At 51.0% G+C, this 18768-nt stretch overlaps 1 protein-coding gene across 2 annotated transcripts in view; it reads right to left on the bottom strand.

The window, feature by feature from the left end:
- SLC24A4 (solute carrier family 24 member 4) overlaps positions 1-18768 on the bottom strand; it is a gene marked incomplete at both ends in the record, with an annotated part of 156266 nt that overhangs the window by 39337 nt on the left and 98161 nt on the right. For both annotated transcript variants that reach the window (XM_080708130.1, XM_080708131.1), the window contains 6 exons: positions 747-772; positions 3997-4071; positions 4866-4969; positions 6358-6442; positions 8067-8141; positions 12250-12326. In XM_080708130.1, coding sequence (XP_080564256.1) covers positions 747-772; positions 3997-4071; positions 4866-4969; positions 6358-6442; positions 8067-8141; positions 12250-12326 — 442 coding nt within the window. The remainder of the gene's footprint in view (positions 1-746; positions 773-3996; positions 4072-4865; positions 4970-6357; positions 6443-8066; positions 8142-12249; positions 12327-18768) is intronic.

Here is an 18768-nt window from a genome sequence, read left to right as displayed (position 1 = left end):
GCAGGCGGTCAAGGCCCTCGGCCAGCTTGTCTGGGGATACTGCCGTGGACTATCACCTCCAGAGTGCATATTCTGGGTCATATCTACAACCAGGCAAACCGTAAGGCTTATGCACATGAGGTATACTCATGCCCTCTGAAACAGAGCAGAAGAACTGACTTGTTCCTTCGAGGTTCGTGCTCTGTGCAACTTTGTTAAAGAGTCGATTCCTACCTCAATGCCATAAAGATGAGCCCTATATTTTCTTCGAAGTCCTACATTATTTTTTGCTTTTTGTAGTAAGATCTTTAATTCGCCTCAAGTTTATTCTTGTGTAAGGTGTGAGGGAGGCATCAGATGTGCTGTTGGGCACGGATTGCCAGTATATCTCTGTCTCTGCAGCATTTAAGGCTTTGCCCCTCAGTCCCGGCCTTGTCAAGTCACCGCTGTCAAGCCCTTCCTCCCAGAAACAGGACTGTCACTGGTTTCCATGTCAGCCTATGCTCATCTGTATACAAAACACCGGTGTTGTCATTCTTTTAGCTTTATCGTCTAACTTGATGTCTGCTGGGGTGGGGACCACTGTTCTTACTTTGGAAGGATAAAGGCAGGATTTCTTGGAATGATATTCTTTCTGCTTTCACAAATGAACCAGTTTATGTTTGTAAAAATAACTACAAAAGATTCAGCAAACCCAACAAACAAGGATACTGGAAACTAACAAAACAAAAAGGAAGAAGAAAGAAAAATAAACTTTAAAAACTTACCACACGATTTCTTCATCATATATGAACTGGAAGGCAAAAGAAAAAGAGGGGGGCATATTTATTCCAAATGAATAGAGGATACAGACCCCTGAGCACCCAGTGCCCATCGTACTGGCCCTGTGATGTGTCTTGCAGGAAGCGAGGCTCTTCAGTTTAGGAAGGTGACCTTTCCTAAGCTGAAACCTGGGGGCAGCTCTGTGCCACATCATGTAGCCCAGCTTATGTGGCTACCCCAAGACAAGTGACCCGTGCTTTATTATAGTCTAAGTGGCTGTTGGGGCTGACCTGGCAGAAGCCTGCCCTGCCAGTGGCTAAAATCAAGGAGTTTCAGAGACAGGAATAAAATCTACATGTCTATTTCTATACATTTGGTGTACAAGTTGTGTGACCAGCTTGTGGGAGGAGGAGAAATAGTTTTCTTAAAACTAAAAAGCAACCTCTTTGGGAATTCCAAGAGTGAAGGGCCAGCTTGTACACTGTTCAGGCAGTTGGGGGTCACAGTGGGAATGACGGCACCGCTCAATATGAAGGTTAGTTTTAGCTGTCTACGTGCTTGGGTAAAGGGGTACCCAGACTGTTGGTATGATGTTATTTCTGGGTATTTCTGTGAGGGTGCTTCTAGAAGAGACTGACATTTGAATTAATGGACTGAACATGGAAGACCCACCCTCATTCAACATAGGTGTATACCATCTAACCTGCTAAGGGGCCTAGATAGAATATAAAGGCAGACAAAAGGTAAATTTTCAGGTATATACTCAAACTGTGTGTGTGTGTGTGTGTGTGTGTGTGTGTGTGTGTGTGTCTCTTTCTTCCCCTCCTTCCATCCCTCTCCATTCCTCTCCCTCTTTCTTAGAGCTGAGACATCCTGTTTCTGGGTGCAGAACTCTAGGTTCTCTGGCTTTTGGACTCTAGGACTTAACACCAGTGGCTCCCTGGATTCTCAGGCCTTTGGCCTATGACTAAGCTGTTCTACCGATTTCCCTGACTCTGTAGCTTGCAGATGGCATAGCATGGAACTTTACAACCACTATAATCACTTGAGATAATTCCCAGATAAATATCCATCCATCCATCCATCCATCCATCCATCCATCCATCCATCCATCTCTTCTGTCTACTACTGGTTGTTTTTCTGGAAAATCCTAATTAACACACCCAACACCTTCTTCCCAGAATCCCTGGCACAAGACACAAATAAATGCTGCTTCTGTGGTGGTGGTGGGGAAACTTCTATGCCCTCTGGCATGACCCAGGATGGAGAGGACGTGGAAGACCTGCTCCCACACATCTGATGGTGGAGACAGGATGGTCCCTTCATTTGGTACCAGGAGAAGTCGGAGGCTGCTGTCTGGGCTTGGGCTCACTGTACCCCCTCCTGGATACCACAGTGGGCAGCACACACAAGCTCTGCTTCAGGACCCTTCTAAGAAAGCCATGCTCAACAGGCATCACCCTGTTGATGCCTTCAAATTCAAGGCTCTGAGAAAGGAGCACTTCAAGAGAAAAGGCAGGACTATCACCGGGGGAACTTCGGGGACATTTACTGGGATCTTTGCAGTTGTTACAACACAAAGGAGGGCCACTGGCATTCAGAGGCAGTGGCAGACAGGGAGGTCAGGTGGTATGGGACATGTGAAACAGCTACGGGGTTAAGTTTTTCCACACTGGACACAAGTCTTCAATGTTCCAGTAAATGTTCTGGCAATTAAAAAACAGTAATGCAAGTCCTAATGGCAGGTATATTTTTCAATCAAAGTATTTTTAACATGGTTTTAGCAAATAATTCACTAGTAAGGTTACTAGGAAATTGTAGGATGTCTGCACTTTGGTCTGCTTAGTGATGATTGCTTCGGGATCATTTATTATTTGGAAAACATGTCATGATGTTGGCACGAGCCTGGGCTTCAGTCTAACACGCTGGCAATCCGTCTGCATTCGTAGTTGAAGGGCTCCAAGATCTTCTGTATGGGAGATCACTGGATCTTCTACATAAAACATTTATGTGTTCAGAGATGTGTTATTATTTTGTTTCTCCTTCATGCTAGAGTTAGGATACTATGTTGATTTTTTTTTTTTTACTTATGCATAGGATTTTACCAATCAGCTTCATTTTTGGGTGTGGCAGGCAGTTTCTAAGATGGCCCCAGTGATCCTTCCTGACATCCACACTCCCCTTGAGCGTGGGCTGGACCTGGCAACTTGCCTCTAACATTCGGAGTATAGCTAAAGTGACCGATGCCAGTTCTAAGATTAGGTTATAAAAATATTGTGGCTTCCACCTTGAGCCCTCCTCCTCTCTCTCTGAGGGAAGGCGGCCTTGGGAGCTGCACTATGGGACAGCTGGCAAGCCCTGCGGCCAGCCAACAGCCACAAGGGGGCCCTGAATGAGGACACTTGCCCATCTGAGCCCCGAGATGCTTCTATCCTGGCTGACACTGCGACTTCAGCCCTGTGGAGACCCTGGCCCTGAGGACCCAGCAAACCCACTCCTAGATTTTTGAGCCACAGGAGAGCATAAATGTTTGACGTTTGAAGCTGTTGACGCTGGGGGAAATTTGTTACACAGCAATAGATAACTAACCATAGGGACGTAATAGCCACGCAAAGTTGGTGCTAGGTCTGGCCTGGCTGCAGCCTGTCATCTGAGGAGCCACTCCTTCCTGTAAAGTCTGGGCATGCCACCTGCACCTGGCCTTGTGCCACCTCTTAAAGTGTCTTGCTGGGACTGCTCCCTGGGGTTGACACGCTTCTTGGCAGACGCTTCAACATCCTGTGCCAAGGTGTCACCCCAGCTCCTGGGGCTCACAGGGCTGCACCCCATCTAACAGACCCCAGAGCCCTCCGTGTTGGCTCCTCTGCCTTCCTTCCTCTGCGGATCCTTCTTGGCTGCATCTGACTGTCTGGGCTGGCCCCCTCTTCCCGCTCTGCAGTGGCAGAGAACCCAGGAGCTGGGGTTTGGCAGACCTGGGCCTGCCAAAGAGTGCTCAAGCTGAGTGGGGCTGCCGGCCTCAGAGGAGCACCGTGCTCCATCCGAGCTTTAGCCTTAGCTTTTCCAAGGCCATCAAGGTGGTTCCTGGATGTGCTCAAGAGCCAGAGGGGACAGGGGAAGGGAGGCGTGATGGGCACAGAGATGCAGGTCGGCGGATGGCCAGTGTGACCACAGAGAAGGGTGGTAAGGAACGCTTGCAGGCAGAGGTCCGCATCCTTGCAGGGTCCCGCCCCCCACTGGGCAGGAGGGGTCACTCACCGCAATAAGCACAATGACAGAGAGGGTGTAGTACACAGAGTCGCGGCACACGGCCCACCATGTCAGCCGGACCACCTGCCAAGCAGAGGGCGACAGCTGCCGTGGGCCGGGGCTTGCAGGTGGGGAACATCTGCCCAGACCCATTCCCCCCAGGGCAAGGGCCCGCCCCAAGGCTCCCTCAGGCTGCCCCGGCCCTCCCTCTGTCATGTTTGGAAAGAGAAGGAAGCCAGGTGGTATTCTTGGGGGTGGGAAATCCTCCCTCATTCCTCGGACAGTATGGCCATGCTGTGCCTGTTTCCCCAGCGTGAACCATTTACCAGGCGCCATCCGGTCCCACAGGAGGTATCAGCTGCCCTCCAAGGAAGGCAGGCCATGTCCAACCTCCCCGTGACTCTGGGGACATGGGACGGGGCATCGAGAAGCCAGCTCCACGCCTGAGAGAGGGCGGGCCCCAAGTTCTGCAATCTGGTGAGGGCCAGGGTTAAGAAGCTACTTTTTTTTTTTTTTTTTTTTTCTTTCGGTACTGGGGATAGAACCCAGGGCATCCTATCTCGAGCTACACCTCCAGCCCTATTTTTTATTCTTTATTTTTAAACAGGGTCTCACTGAGTTGCAAAGGGCCTCAACATCTTAAGTGATGGCTGCTGTCAGATGCGTGCTGGTCCTCAGACTGGCAAGGCCCCTGATAGCACTCACGCCCTCAGGCCGCAGACCATTGGAGGGAAGGACAGTGACAGGGAGGAGGCCAGCTCAGCTAGGAGGAGGAGGAGGAGCTGCCATACTCAGAGCCACAGCACGGAGAGGCCAGGCCTGAGCTGGGGTCCCACCGCTGCCCCAGCCCTCCTGCCCCCGTGAGACAGGTCACTGACCTGGCCGGCGAACAGCCCGCACACACCAATTATACACAGGATGTTGAACACAGCGGAGCCCACGATGGTGCCCACGCCGACGTCTCCGTGGGTGATGAACACACCTGCAAAAGGAGAGAGAGGTCCTGGCCCCCACTGCACGGCCCAGCCTCAGTGTTCCCATCAAACAGAGCACCCAGGATGCTAGTGAGAGGCACCCCCAGGCAGTGGGGCCCGGAGACCAGCTCCTCCAATGCTTTCTGGAATGGTTTTATGGAGATGTAATTCACATGCCACAAAATTCACCCACTTAAGGAATAAGTCCGGTGGTGTAGCGCAGTCACGGAGCTGTGCCATCCAAACCATGAACTAATTTTAAAACACTTTCATCATCCCCCAAAGAAACCCCACATCCATTAGCCCCCCATGCTCTTAGAAACCACCTCAATCTATTTCCTATCCTCCGGATGCTCTGGACTCACAGACGGGAACACAGGCTCAGAGCAAACAAGCTCTCTCTGGACCTGACTCTCAGGCACCTGGGGACTTACTTACTCCCTCCCTCCCTCCCTTCCTTCCCTCTCTTTCTTCCTTTCTTTCTTTCTTTCTTTCTTTCTTTCTTTCTTTCTTTCTTTCTTGTACTGGGGATGGAACCCAGGGGCATTCTACTTCTGAGCTATACCCCCAGCCCTATTTTTATTCTATTTATTTATTTATTTATTTATTTATTTATTGTACTGGGTGGAACCCAGGGCCTCTTCTTCCTCTGGGCTATACTCCCAGACCTTTTTTATACTTCATTTGGAAACAGGGTCTCACCAAGTTGCTGAGAGCCTCACTAAGTAGCTGAGGTTGTCTTCGAACCTGTGCAATCCTCCTGTCTCAGCCTCCCAAGCACTGGGATCACAAGCATTCGCCACCATGCCCGGCATATTCTTTTTATTTTATTTTATTTTTAATATTTATTTATTTATTTGTTTGTTTGTTTATTTATTTTTTAATTTATTTTGGTGGTACTGGGGTTCCTGGAAGCCCTTCTACCTCCGGGCTACACTCCCAGACCTATTTTATATTTTTGAAACAGGGTCTCTTATGCCAGGGCGGCTGGCTTCGAACCTGCGCGATCCTCCTGTCTCTGCCTCCCAAGCGCGGGGATTACAAGTGTGTGCCACCACGCCCGGCTATTCTTTTATTTTGAAACAGGGTCTCACTGAGTTGCAGAAGGCCTCACTAAGTAGCCAAGGCTGTCCGTGAACCACGATCCTCCAGTCTCCACCTTCCTAATGCTGGGGCTACAAGCGTGTGACGTCTCAGCCTCCCGAATTCTGGGATTACAAGCGTGCGCCACCACCTTCTGGCTTCTTTTTATTTTGAAACAGGGTCTCACTAAGTTGCAAAGGGCCTCGCTAAGTAGTTGAGGCTGTCTGCGAACCGTGATCCTCCAGTCTCCACCTTCCTAATGCTGGGGCTACAAGCGTGTGGCATCACATCCAGCTGTCCAGGGATTTCTTACCAATGACTGAGGCAAATAGCTCTGGTGTAGAGCTTCCTGCAGCCATGAAGGTGGCTCCAGCCACATCTTCGCTCAGATGGAGTCTCTGAAACAGAAGAGACCGCAGACCCTCAGGGTGTAATGAAGGGAACGTGGACAAAATAACGGGACGGATGTTCCAGCAGCCTGCGAGTTCATCCTCTATCTCAGACAATCCTGCATCCCAGTGGCAGCCTGTCCTCCCTGGGCCCAGGGCACACACTTTCCCCTTCCGATCTTGGCCCAGACTTCAACTTAGAATCCCCTTTCCCTGTCCCCACTTATCCACTTTCTGTTCGCTCCCCCCCTCCCCACTGAGTTCTGTCTCCTTGATGAAGCCTTTCCTGCATCCTCCCCAGAGACAGCCACTCCCCTGGACCCCGGCATATTCTATCTTCCATTATTGAAACAAGGATTACACACGAGGAGGGTTAGTGGTGCACGCCTGCCTTCCCCAATAGATGGTGGGGGCAGGGCTGGCCTTTGTCATCTTTGGGGTCTGCAGGGGAGCTCAACGAGGGTCCTCCAGTCTAGAGACCATCTCTTGGGCCCCTATGAGAAGCCTGGGGCTGCGGGAGCTGGAGTCCCCAGCACACAGCCCGAGCCTGCATTCGGGAATGCCTCCTCCATGCCAATCCAAAATCCCCTGTCCCCAGAGACCCAGAGGACCTGTCCCGGGATCAGCTGGCATGGGACAAGGCTGGGCACTCTCTCAAGGCCCGCTCTGCTTGGTGAGGCCACATTCTGGCTGTGGAGGCCTCAGCCCTGACAGAGAAAAAGGGGCCAGGGCTTGAGTATTCCTCCCATAGTACCCTAGGCAGCACGGCAGCCCTGGGCTGGCACCCCTCTCCACAGGCCAGCAGGCTGTGCAGGGGGCCCTCAGAGGACCAGAGCCCGGAGCTAGACCCAGGCTTCGGGCACAGCATTGATCCCCATGGAGTAAGCCACCTTAACCCCCCTCCTCATGGAGTGAGGGTCCACAGAGGGGGCTCTGCCAGCAAAGCACCTCCGACCACTTTCTGCAAAGTCCAGCCTGTGCCGCTCCCTGTCTTTGCCTGGACCATTCCTCCCTCCTAGGACACCCTTTCCTCCTCTCTCTCTGCTTGCCCAAAGCCCTCCTGCATCCAGAGCCCAGATCAAATTCCTTCTCCATGATGCCTTTCTGGATTCCTCCCCAACGGTGACGCTCCTGCCCTCCCTCTGGCTTCTTAGTCCTCTGTGTCTCCCACCAAGCCCCATACCTAGACGACCAAGACCAGCATCCTTGTTCCCCTCTCTATCCTCAGGGATGCGGTAACCCTGACGGGGACCTGGCACCTCTACCAGATGCCAGCCACCCACTTTCCATGTGATTCTCAGGCAGGGGCCTGACGCCTTGGCCTGCAGGGCCCAGGTGTGTGCTCTGTCAGGATTAGCTGATTTCTCGACGGCTGCAGTCCCCAGCCTCTGCTCATCCTTGGGTGGAGCCCAGCACACTAGCACCCCAGGGAGTGTGGGCCTAATATTCTGGGTGTGGCGGCTGCCTCTGACCGGCTCTGGGAGGGGCCACCCGATGGAGTGAGGGGTCACCACAGGGCGACACCAGGGGCTTGCTGTGACGGTTTCTACCGCTCCCCACCCCAGAGCCGGCCTTCCGGCTGTGTCATTGAGGTGACACGTGTATGTCCTCCTCCCGAGTCCCTCCCACGCACCTCGCAGATCTTCTCCAGGGACGGGACGAAGAAGTCGTCACACACGATGGCCAAGGCATAGAACATGTACAGAGCCTGCGAAGGAGACGAGACAGGGTCGGCCGGGCGTATCGCACCCACGCCAGGCTGTGGCAGAGCTAGGCACAGACGGGGCGCAGAGGAGACCCCGGAACCCCCAGGTCTGCCCCCTCAGCCTCCACACTGACAGACAGGGAAACTGAGGCCCAGAGAGGAGAAATAACATTCCAGGTGGCAGAGAGGGACCAAAACCCTCGCCACGTGGACTTGGACTTCTTCTCTCGAGATGCTGTGATATAGTAAGAAATATGTATTTGGTCTCTGCCCCGATTCCTGGCACACAGGCCCTGCAGCCTTTTGGACCTGTGAGTGGTGAAAGTATCTTTTGTGTGCCAACAGATGACTGGGGCTGCGGGCCCGGGTAGCTTCAGGATGGCGCGGCCACCAGCAAGAGCAAGGCAGGTTTAGCAGGTCCCTCCACCCTGGGGAGGCTGAGGGCTGAGCCAACCACCAATGGCCAATGAGGTCATCAGCCATGCCCACGCAACCAGGCCCCCATGAAACCCACAAGGTCAAGGTTGGGGACCTTCAGGATGGTGGAGCCCATGGAGGTGCCTGGACGGTGGGGTGCTCAGGGTGGGGGGGCGTGGAAGCTCCGTGCCCCTCCCCTCATACCTTGCCCTGTATGCATTGAACTATCCCTTGCAATTGATGGTGAACATACGTGAGTGTTCCCCTGAGTTCAGTGAGCTGCTCTAGCAAAGAATTTGAACCTGAGAAAGGGGTGTGGGGAGCTGGATTTATATCCAGTTAATCAGAAGCACAGGGAAGAGCCTGGGGACCCGGAGTGGCATATAAACTGAGGACTAGCCAGGGCTGAGTCCTCAACATGTGGGGTCTGACGCCGCCCCCAGGTGGACAGTGTCTGAACTGAGTTACGGGCAGCAGCCTCCGTCTGCTGGGGGACTCCTTGGTGCGTGGTGACCTCCCACCCATATACGCACACATTTTTGTTTTTCCTTTGGTACTGGGGATGAACTCAGGGGCATTCTACCTCTAAGCTACACTCCCTGCACCCCCTCACTTTAAAATTTTGAAACAGAGTTTTTCTAAGTTGCAGAGGACCTCACTAAGTAGCTGAGGCTGGTTTCCAACCTGGCCCCTGTCCAGTCCATCTGTCCAGCCACCCACCCAGCACAGCTTACTGAGCTCCTCCTATGTGCCAGGCACTGTTGCAAGCAGCAGAGCCACAGTGGACAGAGGACTGGGAGAAGCCTTTGCTCGGTGTGGCTGGCTGCCTTTGGTGTGAAATAAAAACAAACAGGCAGATAAAGCATCTCTAACAATCAGGAAATAACAAGTCCCGAGGCCCTGGGGAAAGGGATGGGTTTACTCTAAGCAGGGGCGTGGACGCTGATAGGGTTTGGATGGAGAACCCTCCCAGACCTCATGGTAAACAAGGTGGCCATGTTGGAGGCAGGCGTGGTTGCTGAGGGCTGGAGACTTGGCTGTGGCAGCTTCCTGCTCTTTTCTCTCCCCTGCTGCGCGCTGAGAACTGATACCAAATTCTCCTCCCTATTTCTGCCCTCATGCCCTAATACATAAGCAAATAAATCTCTCTTCCTCTAAACTGTGGTCATCAGATATTTCGGAGCACAGTGGTGAGAACAGTGACTAAAACAGATGCTTTGTTTTCAAAAAGAGAGAAAGGCCAAGGATGCTTCAGCCCAGTGTGACACTCAGCAACGCCACGACTGATTAAATGTGATCCGACAGAGTGGGAGATGCGCTCGCTGTGGCCACCGGAGGCAGGTGCCCAGGAGCCCGGCGTGACCGTGTCTGGATTTGACTCATTATCTTTTGGGCAGACGCAAAAACAAATAGCGTGGGTAAAGGAGAGAGGGAGTAATTGGGAAAGTCCCCGCTACAGATCTCAGGATTCGGACTCAAATTCACATCTGCCCACAACAACATAATGCATACCCATGAGGCCACAGGGCACTGCCCTCCCATGACACCCACAGAAACACAGGACAGTAAGGGGCCAAGAAGGCACCCCGGTACCCAACCTATGGGCCACGAAGGGCCAAAAATCTTCATAGAGCTGCAGATAAAATTGCCTCCTATGCTCGGCTCCTTTGAACTCTAATGAAAAACTTTGTAAACGTCCTCTGCAGAGGGTTAGATAGTAATATTCTGAGCCAGCAAATGGGCATGGCTGTGTTCCAATAAAACTTTATTTATACAATAAGGAGTGGGCTGATTGGGCCCTCTAGCCATAGTTTTATGGCTTAAAACCCCTGCTTTAAAGAGTTCCAGCCAAATTCCTGAGGTGCTGTCTTTGGGGTTCAACAAAAAAGGTTTCATCTCGGTCATACCAAGAAAAAGATTTGGGAGTCGAGCTTGGTGGTCCACACCTGTAATCTCAGGCTGGCAATGGAGAATTACAGGTCCGAGGCCAGCCTTAGCAACTTAGCAAGACCCTGTTTCAAAATTTAAAACTAGGGATGGGGGTGTAGCTCAGAGGTAGAATGTCCCTGGGTTCAATCTCTAGTACCCAAAACTCACACATCCAGAATTATGGGACCAAGTGGTCCAGCTAAAGGGGAAGGCATGTAAAGCCAGAGATGCTAGGAAGGTAAGAGCTCGGTTTTAAAAATAATATATGCATGTCACTCAAAATTTGCCGGCAAACTCCATTTCAATCCATTATTTTCATTTGTGGCTTATCCTGTTAATTAAAATTCCCCCATCCATTATTCTCTCCTTGTTACTATCTATACGAGAATCCCAGATTTCACTTCTTTAATGATCTCTCTAAAAAGACTAATGCTTGGTTGATCTTAAACATCCATGCAGATGGTGCTGGGTGGTCCAGCTCCCGAGCGTGCGGGAAGGCTGCTATGGTTGAACCGAAGTGGAAAAGCTAAACTTGACCAGCTTTGTTTCCCCCACGCTGTTCAACCATCAGCAAATGGTTTCTGAAACTAAATATTTTTGGCTTTGGGGACCATGTAGTCTTTGACGCAGCAACTTGGTTCTGCTACTGAAGCACAAAAGGAGACTTAGATACTGCAGAAATGAGGGTTGCATGGCTATGTTCCAATAAAACTTTATAAAAACAGGCAGTGGGCCAGATTTGGCTGAGGCTGGAACTGCCCACCCCCTTTCAGAAGAGTGACCTATGATTTAGGTTTGAGTCTGTTATTTTCCTTCTTCCCTCCCTCCCTCCTTCTTCCCTCTCTTCCTTCCATACTAAGGGTTGAACCCAGGGGTATTCTACCTCTGAGCTATACCCCCAGCCATATGTGTGTGTGTGTGTTTGTGTGTGTGTGTGTGTATTGGTGGTACTGGGGTTCTTGGAAACCCTTCTACCTCTGGGCTACACTCCCAGACCTATTTTTATATTTTTATTTGGAAACAGGGTCTCTTAAGCCAGTGAGGCTGGCTTCGAACCTGTGCGATCCTCCTGTCTCCGCCTCCCAAGCACGGGGATTACAAGCGTGCGCCACCATGCCCGCATATATATATATATATATATATATATATATATATATATATTTTTTTTTTTTTTAAAACAGGGCCACACTAAGTTGCTGAGGCTGTCTTTGGACCAGCAATCCTCCTGTCTCAGTCTCCCCCAAGGACATGCACCTCCACACCCATCCCATTATTCCTTTGAAAATTGCTACTTGGATTCCACTATTGTCATCAGGATCCATCCACATATGGAGGGGAGTGTGATAAAAAGTGCAAAGTTTTCAACACAGTAATGTAAAATTGGTCAAAGGGGGGGTAGTTGTAGGAATCATAACAGTAGCATCTAGGGAGGGCCTAGTCCCTGTGACATCTGATGCACCGGCCTATATTCCCTCACAGTTGCACATCAGGAATAGGTGCCATCACCCCTGCTTATAAAAGCAGATTGCGAGGCACAGGAAGCCCCGTGCCCTTAGGCTGGCTTGGGGGTGGCCAGTTGTAAGCCACTGGGCAAGCCATTTAGCCTATGTAAGGTGTTGTTTCTTGACTGGCAAAATGGTCCCATGTCTGTTCTCTCTGTTAACGTCCAAATGAAATCTCAGACACACTATGGCCCTGCCACGCTCAGCAGGCAGGTTTCACGTGCCAGATGGTCAGTGAGATCGCGTCACTGGGGGCCACTCACACCGAGGATGTGCAGCAGGACGGCTCCGTGCTGTCGCTCCTTGTTGGAAAACAGGTCTGTGGGGAACTCGTGAATCGCTGCAAGATAAGAGGAGAGGGCAGAGTGTTAGGCATCCACGGGCCCCAGCAAACCTCCCCCGAGACCTGAGATTCCATCCAGGAAGCACAGAGCCCTCTGGATACAGACTGACCAGCGAGGACACCAGCTACTTCTCAGCCTAGGGCTGACCACTACTCTAAGGAGAGAGTTGCTGGACATAGGATTATCCACAGATATTCTAGTCCCATCACATGTTAGATATGCCGTGTTTTCAAAAGCAGAATGAAACACTTGTAGCACTAGGATGGCTACAAGCCAAAGGACAGACGATAATAAATGTTGGCAAAAATACAGACATGAAGATCTCGCTGCTGGCGAGAAGAGTTCTGGAGTTCATCAAAAGGCAACAGTTTGTGCACCAATAAAAAACAATAAAAAATAAATAAATAAATTAAAAAAAAGGCAACAGTTACCATAGAGCCCAGCAATTCCATTCTCAAGTAAATGCCCCGGACAAATAAAAGCACAGGTCCACATAATACCATGTATACAAATGCCCATAACTGGATCGTTTCTTATAGCTAAAATATGGAAACCACCCACATCTCAGGGTTGGGGTACCATCTCTGCACCCCAAGCAGCTCTCAATAACTCAGCTGCCTCAGAGTATTCATGGGTAACATAGGAATGACCCCGTCTCCCCTGCCACCACGTGAGATGATAAATGGAAAAGCGTGTTCTTGAATGAATGTCATCTCCACAGGTCTCTAGTTAAAACACTCCCAGGCCCTCATTGGCCCTTATCATATCAGGTAGGCCGGAAGCTTCTATAAGGCAGAGATTCACATCGTCCAGTTCACCACTACATCCTCGGTGTCCAGGTCAGGTCCGGCACACAGTAGGTTGTCAGTGGACCTTAAGCATCAACTGGTAGAATGTTAACCAAAAATAATCCATAACTTCTTATCCTATTAAAATCCTATCACCCTTATCAACCCTCACGTACCTGGAATGACACCAGGTTGATGGTAGGTGCTTGGTAAATGATTGCTAAGTAGACGCCCGGGACAGAAATCTCTTCTCTGTAAAAATAATTTGGTCCTAGGCTCTGACGATGATGGTTTCTCCCTCATACGGAAACGTTTCTGATTTTAACAACAGATTCTTCCAACATGAAACAGAAAACAGTTCCCTAGGCATCCGGAAAATATTTCCACTTTGAAGCAAGGAGCATTTAATGAAAATAGATTATTTCACTATCTTCCTCTCTCCCCCCTTCCCTTTCTCCCTCTCCTTTTCTCGCTTTGCAATCAAGCTTCTTTAATAGAATCACTGCTGCCAGTTCAAGGGCATGGCTCTGCTTCAAGGTCTGTGGGCTGGAGATGAAGAATTAAAAAGGAAGAAGACTCGGTATTCCTGGAGCCAGGATCTTATTTCCCGGAGAAACGGAGCTGTCTGGAGCGTTTCAGTGCAGATCAATAGACGTTTCTGCCATGAGAATTTGAGACATCTCCTGAATCTCCAAGCCAGTGTTTGAGAGCTGGCGATTCATCTGTTCTGGGAAGTCTCTGAGAAGTACAATAAAGTCTTCCTGCCTTTTGGCTACTGAGGACATATCATCTGGCTTCCAGCAGGGAGGGCTGTGGGTAATAAATGGCTCTGTCCTTGGTGGGAGCAGACTTCTAGGTCAGCGGGGCCGCCTTGCTCCACATTCTGGTGTAGACAGGAAGGTTCGTAGAGGAGGAAGATGGCCACCCGTGGTCTTGATTTTGCCAGCAGAGGCTGCAGGTAAGCGGCAGAGCTCTAACTGCTTATACCCAGGGTTCTCGGCGCTCACCCATCTTCCCACCACTCCTGACCCATGGGGCACGCCCTGTGGCCACGTGTGTCCCTGTTTACAAATGAGGTTCAGACAGAGAGAGAGGTGACCAGCGCAGGGTCCTGGGCATCGAGCCGGGCCTGGGAGCCATGCTACCCTGAGAAGTGGTGCCTGGCTCAGCTGCTGAGTCGCTTCACCTCTCGGGCTGTCTACCTCTTTTGTGGCAGTCTGCTGCAAAACACAAGGTGTCCAGTGTGAGTAGCAGGCCCTGGCATGGATCTCAAGGTTTCAGCAAGCAGAGGGCCACTGCTGTCCCCAGCTGATGGCTGGTGGCTGGGACCTGTCCACTCCTTTCTTTAGGACTCAAATCCTCCAGAAATAGGCAAGGTGAGGAGGGGACCCTGCCCTCCACCATTGCTACCCACAGCAAGGGCTCTGCATTGCAGGCGTGTCACGTGTCGTGTGGCTGGTGTCTTTGGAAGATGATGGCCGGGGTTTGGGGCATACTTCCACCCCTTCCAATATATGTGACCTTGGAAAGTTGCTAGAACCTCAGGGGTGGTTTCCTGTGCTAGAAGTGGGGATCGCCACAGCCCCAGGCATCCTGAGGATTGTGGGAGAGAACTGAGAACTGTAAACACACAGGCACCGTCTGTCCCCATAGCTCCAGAGGACATCTGGCCTTGGGGCATGAGTGTGTGTGTGTGTGTGTGTGTGTGTGTGTGTGTGTGACACACACACACATACACACTCACATATACACACAGAGATGAACAGCTTGGAGGGGGTAGGAAAGCAGAGATCAGAGAAGGAGGGTGACAGTGTCCAGGGGCCCTGTGATAGCCGAGTCTGATGCCTGTCACTCAGGTTCTTGAGCCTCTCTCTCCTGCCACGGCTTGCTGGCATCAGGAGCCCGTGTGCCACGTTCAAGATGTTGGCATATCTGAGGGGCTGAGCCAGCCCGGCTGCTCAAATCCCCGCTCGGAGGAAGAGAAGGATCAGCAGGGCACACACATGGCTTTTGAGGTCATGCCTAAGCCTTTAAGCTGCAGAAATCCAGGGTGGTGGGAACAGAACAGGGAGATTTGTCTGCAGGTGGTGCAAAGCTCAGAGCAGGGACCATCCAGCACTCCCCAGACCCAGCAGGAAGGCAGGGAAACAGGACTGAAGAGAAGGCGGCTGTTCCCCATCTGCCTTTCAAGACTCTTGCCTTTGGAACTTGGAGCCCGGAGGGACTTTTCCATCACTCTTGGTCCTGGACATTCCCAGGTGGCCTTAAAGGCCAGGTGTCTGTCTCCCTTCTATACAACAGGCCTGGACTGTGTGCAGGACCTGGGAGGGATGGGGGGTGGTCTTCCCTCCTGATAGTTGTCTTTCTGAGCATTGCAGGGGGGGACCCTAAAATCCCTAGGGACAAAAGCATCTTTGATCCCCCCCGAACCCTTCAAACTGCCACGAGGAGTTCCCAAGGCACACAGGAGCTTTTATTTACAGGCAAAAGCAACCAGGGCAACAGTCCAAATTATTGTGGCCCCCCAGCAAGGCTCTATACTGAGGTATCCTTGATACCGACTCCTCCCTCACAGCCCAGGATGGGTGGACGGGTCCAGAGACATTCAATGTCTATTTCAGCTTCTTTCCAAGGGAACATTATGGTGTCAGGCTGGTCACTGGGGTAGACGTACCCACCCAGCGTCCTGCTCTGAGCAGCCTCTGCTCCCTGCAGCCAGAATCTGGTTGCGAAGTGGGCTCTGTCCACAGAGGCAATTCCGAGGGTGGGAAAGAGATGGAGCCTTCTTGTTGCTATTTCCACCAGCAACCAGGCTGCCGAGATGCGCTGAGAGGCTCTGCTGGAGCAAGCACTCATCCCCTTACTTCTGCACAAGGTGTTTTTGAATTTGATCATTCCATTTCCTACTTGTCCAAGTCTGTTTGGGCTGTTATAACAAAATAACCTAAGCTGGGTGCTTTATATACATGGGGCGTTTATTCCTCGTGGTTCTGGGTGCTGGGGAGTCCAAGATCAAGGCCCCGCTTCCTGGGTCATAGAAAAATGCCTTCTCTGCATTCTCACGGCTGGAAGGGGCCAGGAAGCTCTCTGGCATCTTCTATAAATCACTGAACCCAACCTTGGAGGCAGGGCCCTCATCATCTGATCCATCCTAGTGGCCCTGCCTGCTAATACCACCACTTGAGAGTTAACGTTTTCCCCTGTGAATTTGGGAGGATGCAAATATTCAAACACAGGACTCCTCCTTCGGCCCTTCCTACAATTTCTATTTTTAAGGCTTTTATTGATTCACTACAATTACACATAATAGTGATTGGTATAGTGACTTATATATGCACAACGCATACTTTGGTCTGCAATTTTGTAAGCACCTAATTCCCTGAATTAAATTCCTATTTAAAATATTGAGAGTGGCTTCTATGCCCTGCCCTGAGCACTACCTGATATACCCCGTGTCCCCTTTCATCAGCCCTCCACAGGGCCTGGCAATTTCACCTCTCAAACTGCCCTGAAGGCCGCTCCCCCCACACCTGCATCCCCAGCAGCATCTCCGGCTGGACCGCCACACTGACTTCCTCCTCAGCCTCCATCCTATCTGTTCACAATTTGCCCCTTCTGTTTTCCACAGAGCAGCCAGGCAGCTCCTTAGCTGATACCCAAGACAAACGCCAAAACCTTGTCAAGACCCTCAAGGGCCCACACAGCCTGGCTCGGCACCCTCCCAGGCCCTCACCACACACTCTGCTCCAGCCGCACCCACCCACCCTGTGGCTGCCGGGTACAGGCACAAGCCTGGCACAAGGCGGGCGTTCAGGACATGCCTGTTGACTGGCGAGCGTTTGGCCTTCTACCTCCTTCAGACACAAGCCGGGAGCCGCTAAGGCACATTGTGCCTGGAAGGCTGAACAGGGCTGCCTACCCTGCCAGGTACCTCCTCTTTCTAAACTGTTCCTCGGCTGCTGTGCAGATTTGTTCCAGATGCAAAGCTGTCAACAGAGATGGGCTTTCTGGTAGATGCTGATCTTTCTTAAGCCTTCAATTAGTTGATTCTCTTTTGGGACTATAAATTGTGAGTTAATTTTTTTCCCCCTAAAGAAGCTGCCTCTGTCCACACCGTTCTCTTGCTTTCTACCACGGTTAAAAATAAACCTCACACTCTAAGCCCTGACGTTTATTCTGAAACTACGAAAGCAAGACTGTAAGGCTGGAAAGTAATTTAAATAGCTTCAAATTTCTATCATTTCAACTTACATAAGGTATGTGTTTTAGAAACCACCCAAGCTCTAGGCACTGAAAGAAAAAAAAAAGCATGCAATTTCCCCCCAATTCTTTGGCTTAAAATAACTTTGCTAAGACTCTCTCACGGGCAACAGTTGGCATGTCTAGGCTGTATACCATCACCCTCATGTCCCAAACGGGAGTAAATATAATTAGATCAGATCATTGGCTTAACCAGTGTGAAAAGGAGTTTAGAATCCCATCTTTCTTTCAGTACATTCCAAAAGAGATTATGGACTGTAAAAAATAAAAATATGACTGGAGGCCTCAGTTGTAAGATTGTTCTTTCCAGGAGCAACAGCCACGGAATTTTACAACTGGATGAGGCCAAGATGTGCGTGGCCCAGCCTTTCTTGGCCAAGGTGGGGAGCAGCTACGTCAGTGTCACAGGGCCACGGATTCTATGCTGCCCTGCCTTCCCCACCTCTCCCCCTGCCCTGTGGCTGAATGTCCTTGTCCTGGGTCTCTGAGAACCCCCAACCCCCACCGTAAAGAGGAGAGCGCTAACATCCAGAAAGGTCAAGCGCTTTACTCTGCATACAACTAGTCTGCTGAGAATTGCAAGACAGAAGACACGCGTGGACAAAGCCAGCCTGGGCAGGGCAATAGATTCCAGCCCCTGCTCTCTGCAGCAGCCCACCCAGGAAGCCAGCACACAACCTCTGTGACCCTCAGCCGGCATGGGCAGGGCGTGGTCAGCGATGGGTGGGTCCCCTACTGTTCCTGCCTGTTTCCATCTCAAGACCACCTGCCATGGGTTGGATCTTGTGATCAAGGTGTGGTTTTGACTGTGGGTGATACAAGAGGAATTGCAAGTTCAAGGTCAGTCTTAGCAAGACCCTATTTCAAAAAGTAAAACAGGCCAGGGGTACGGCTCAGAGGGGTACGGCTCAGAGGTAGAACACCCATGGGCCCTGGGTTCAATCCCCCTTACAAAAAAAAAAATCTAAATTAGTTTCGCTTGAGCAGTCTGCTTATTTCCACAACTAGCAACGACCTTGTGCCTGTGGTCTTTCTTTGAATGAGCTAAGGGCTTCCAGAGGGCTGTAGTGTCTACAAGCTTATCCCTGTACTGCCCCCACCTGTGCCAGGTGACTCTTGGCAAGGCACATGTTTCATATCCGCCCACCTCACCGCAGACTGAGCCAGGCACCAACGTGCACAGCACTGCTGAGTTTACCAAAAGTACTGGGATTATTAAGTAAACCTGGCTATCTGGAAAAATTGGCACAACTTTCTTTAAAATAATATGACATCTATGTATAAAACATAAATGACAAATATGTATACACAGGGCTCAACACACGTCAAGCACTCTAGCACTTACAGTGGTTTGGATGTTCAATGGCCCCCAAAGGCCCATGTGGTGAAG

Source organism: Muscardinus avellanarius (genome assembly GCF_963383645.1).
Source record: "Muscardinus avellanarius genome assembly, chromosome: 12".
NCBI classification, from domain to species: domain Eukaryota; kingdom Metazoa; phylum Chordata; class Mammalia; order Rodentia; family Gliridae; genus Muscardinus; species Muscardinus avellanarius.
This window is presented reverse-complemented; position numbering and strand designations above follow the sequence as displayed.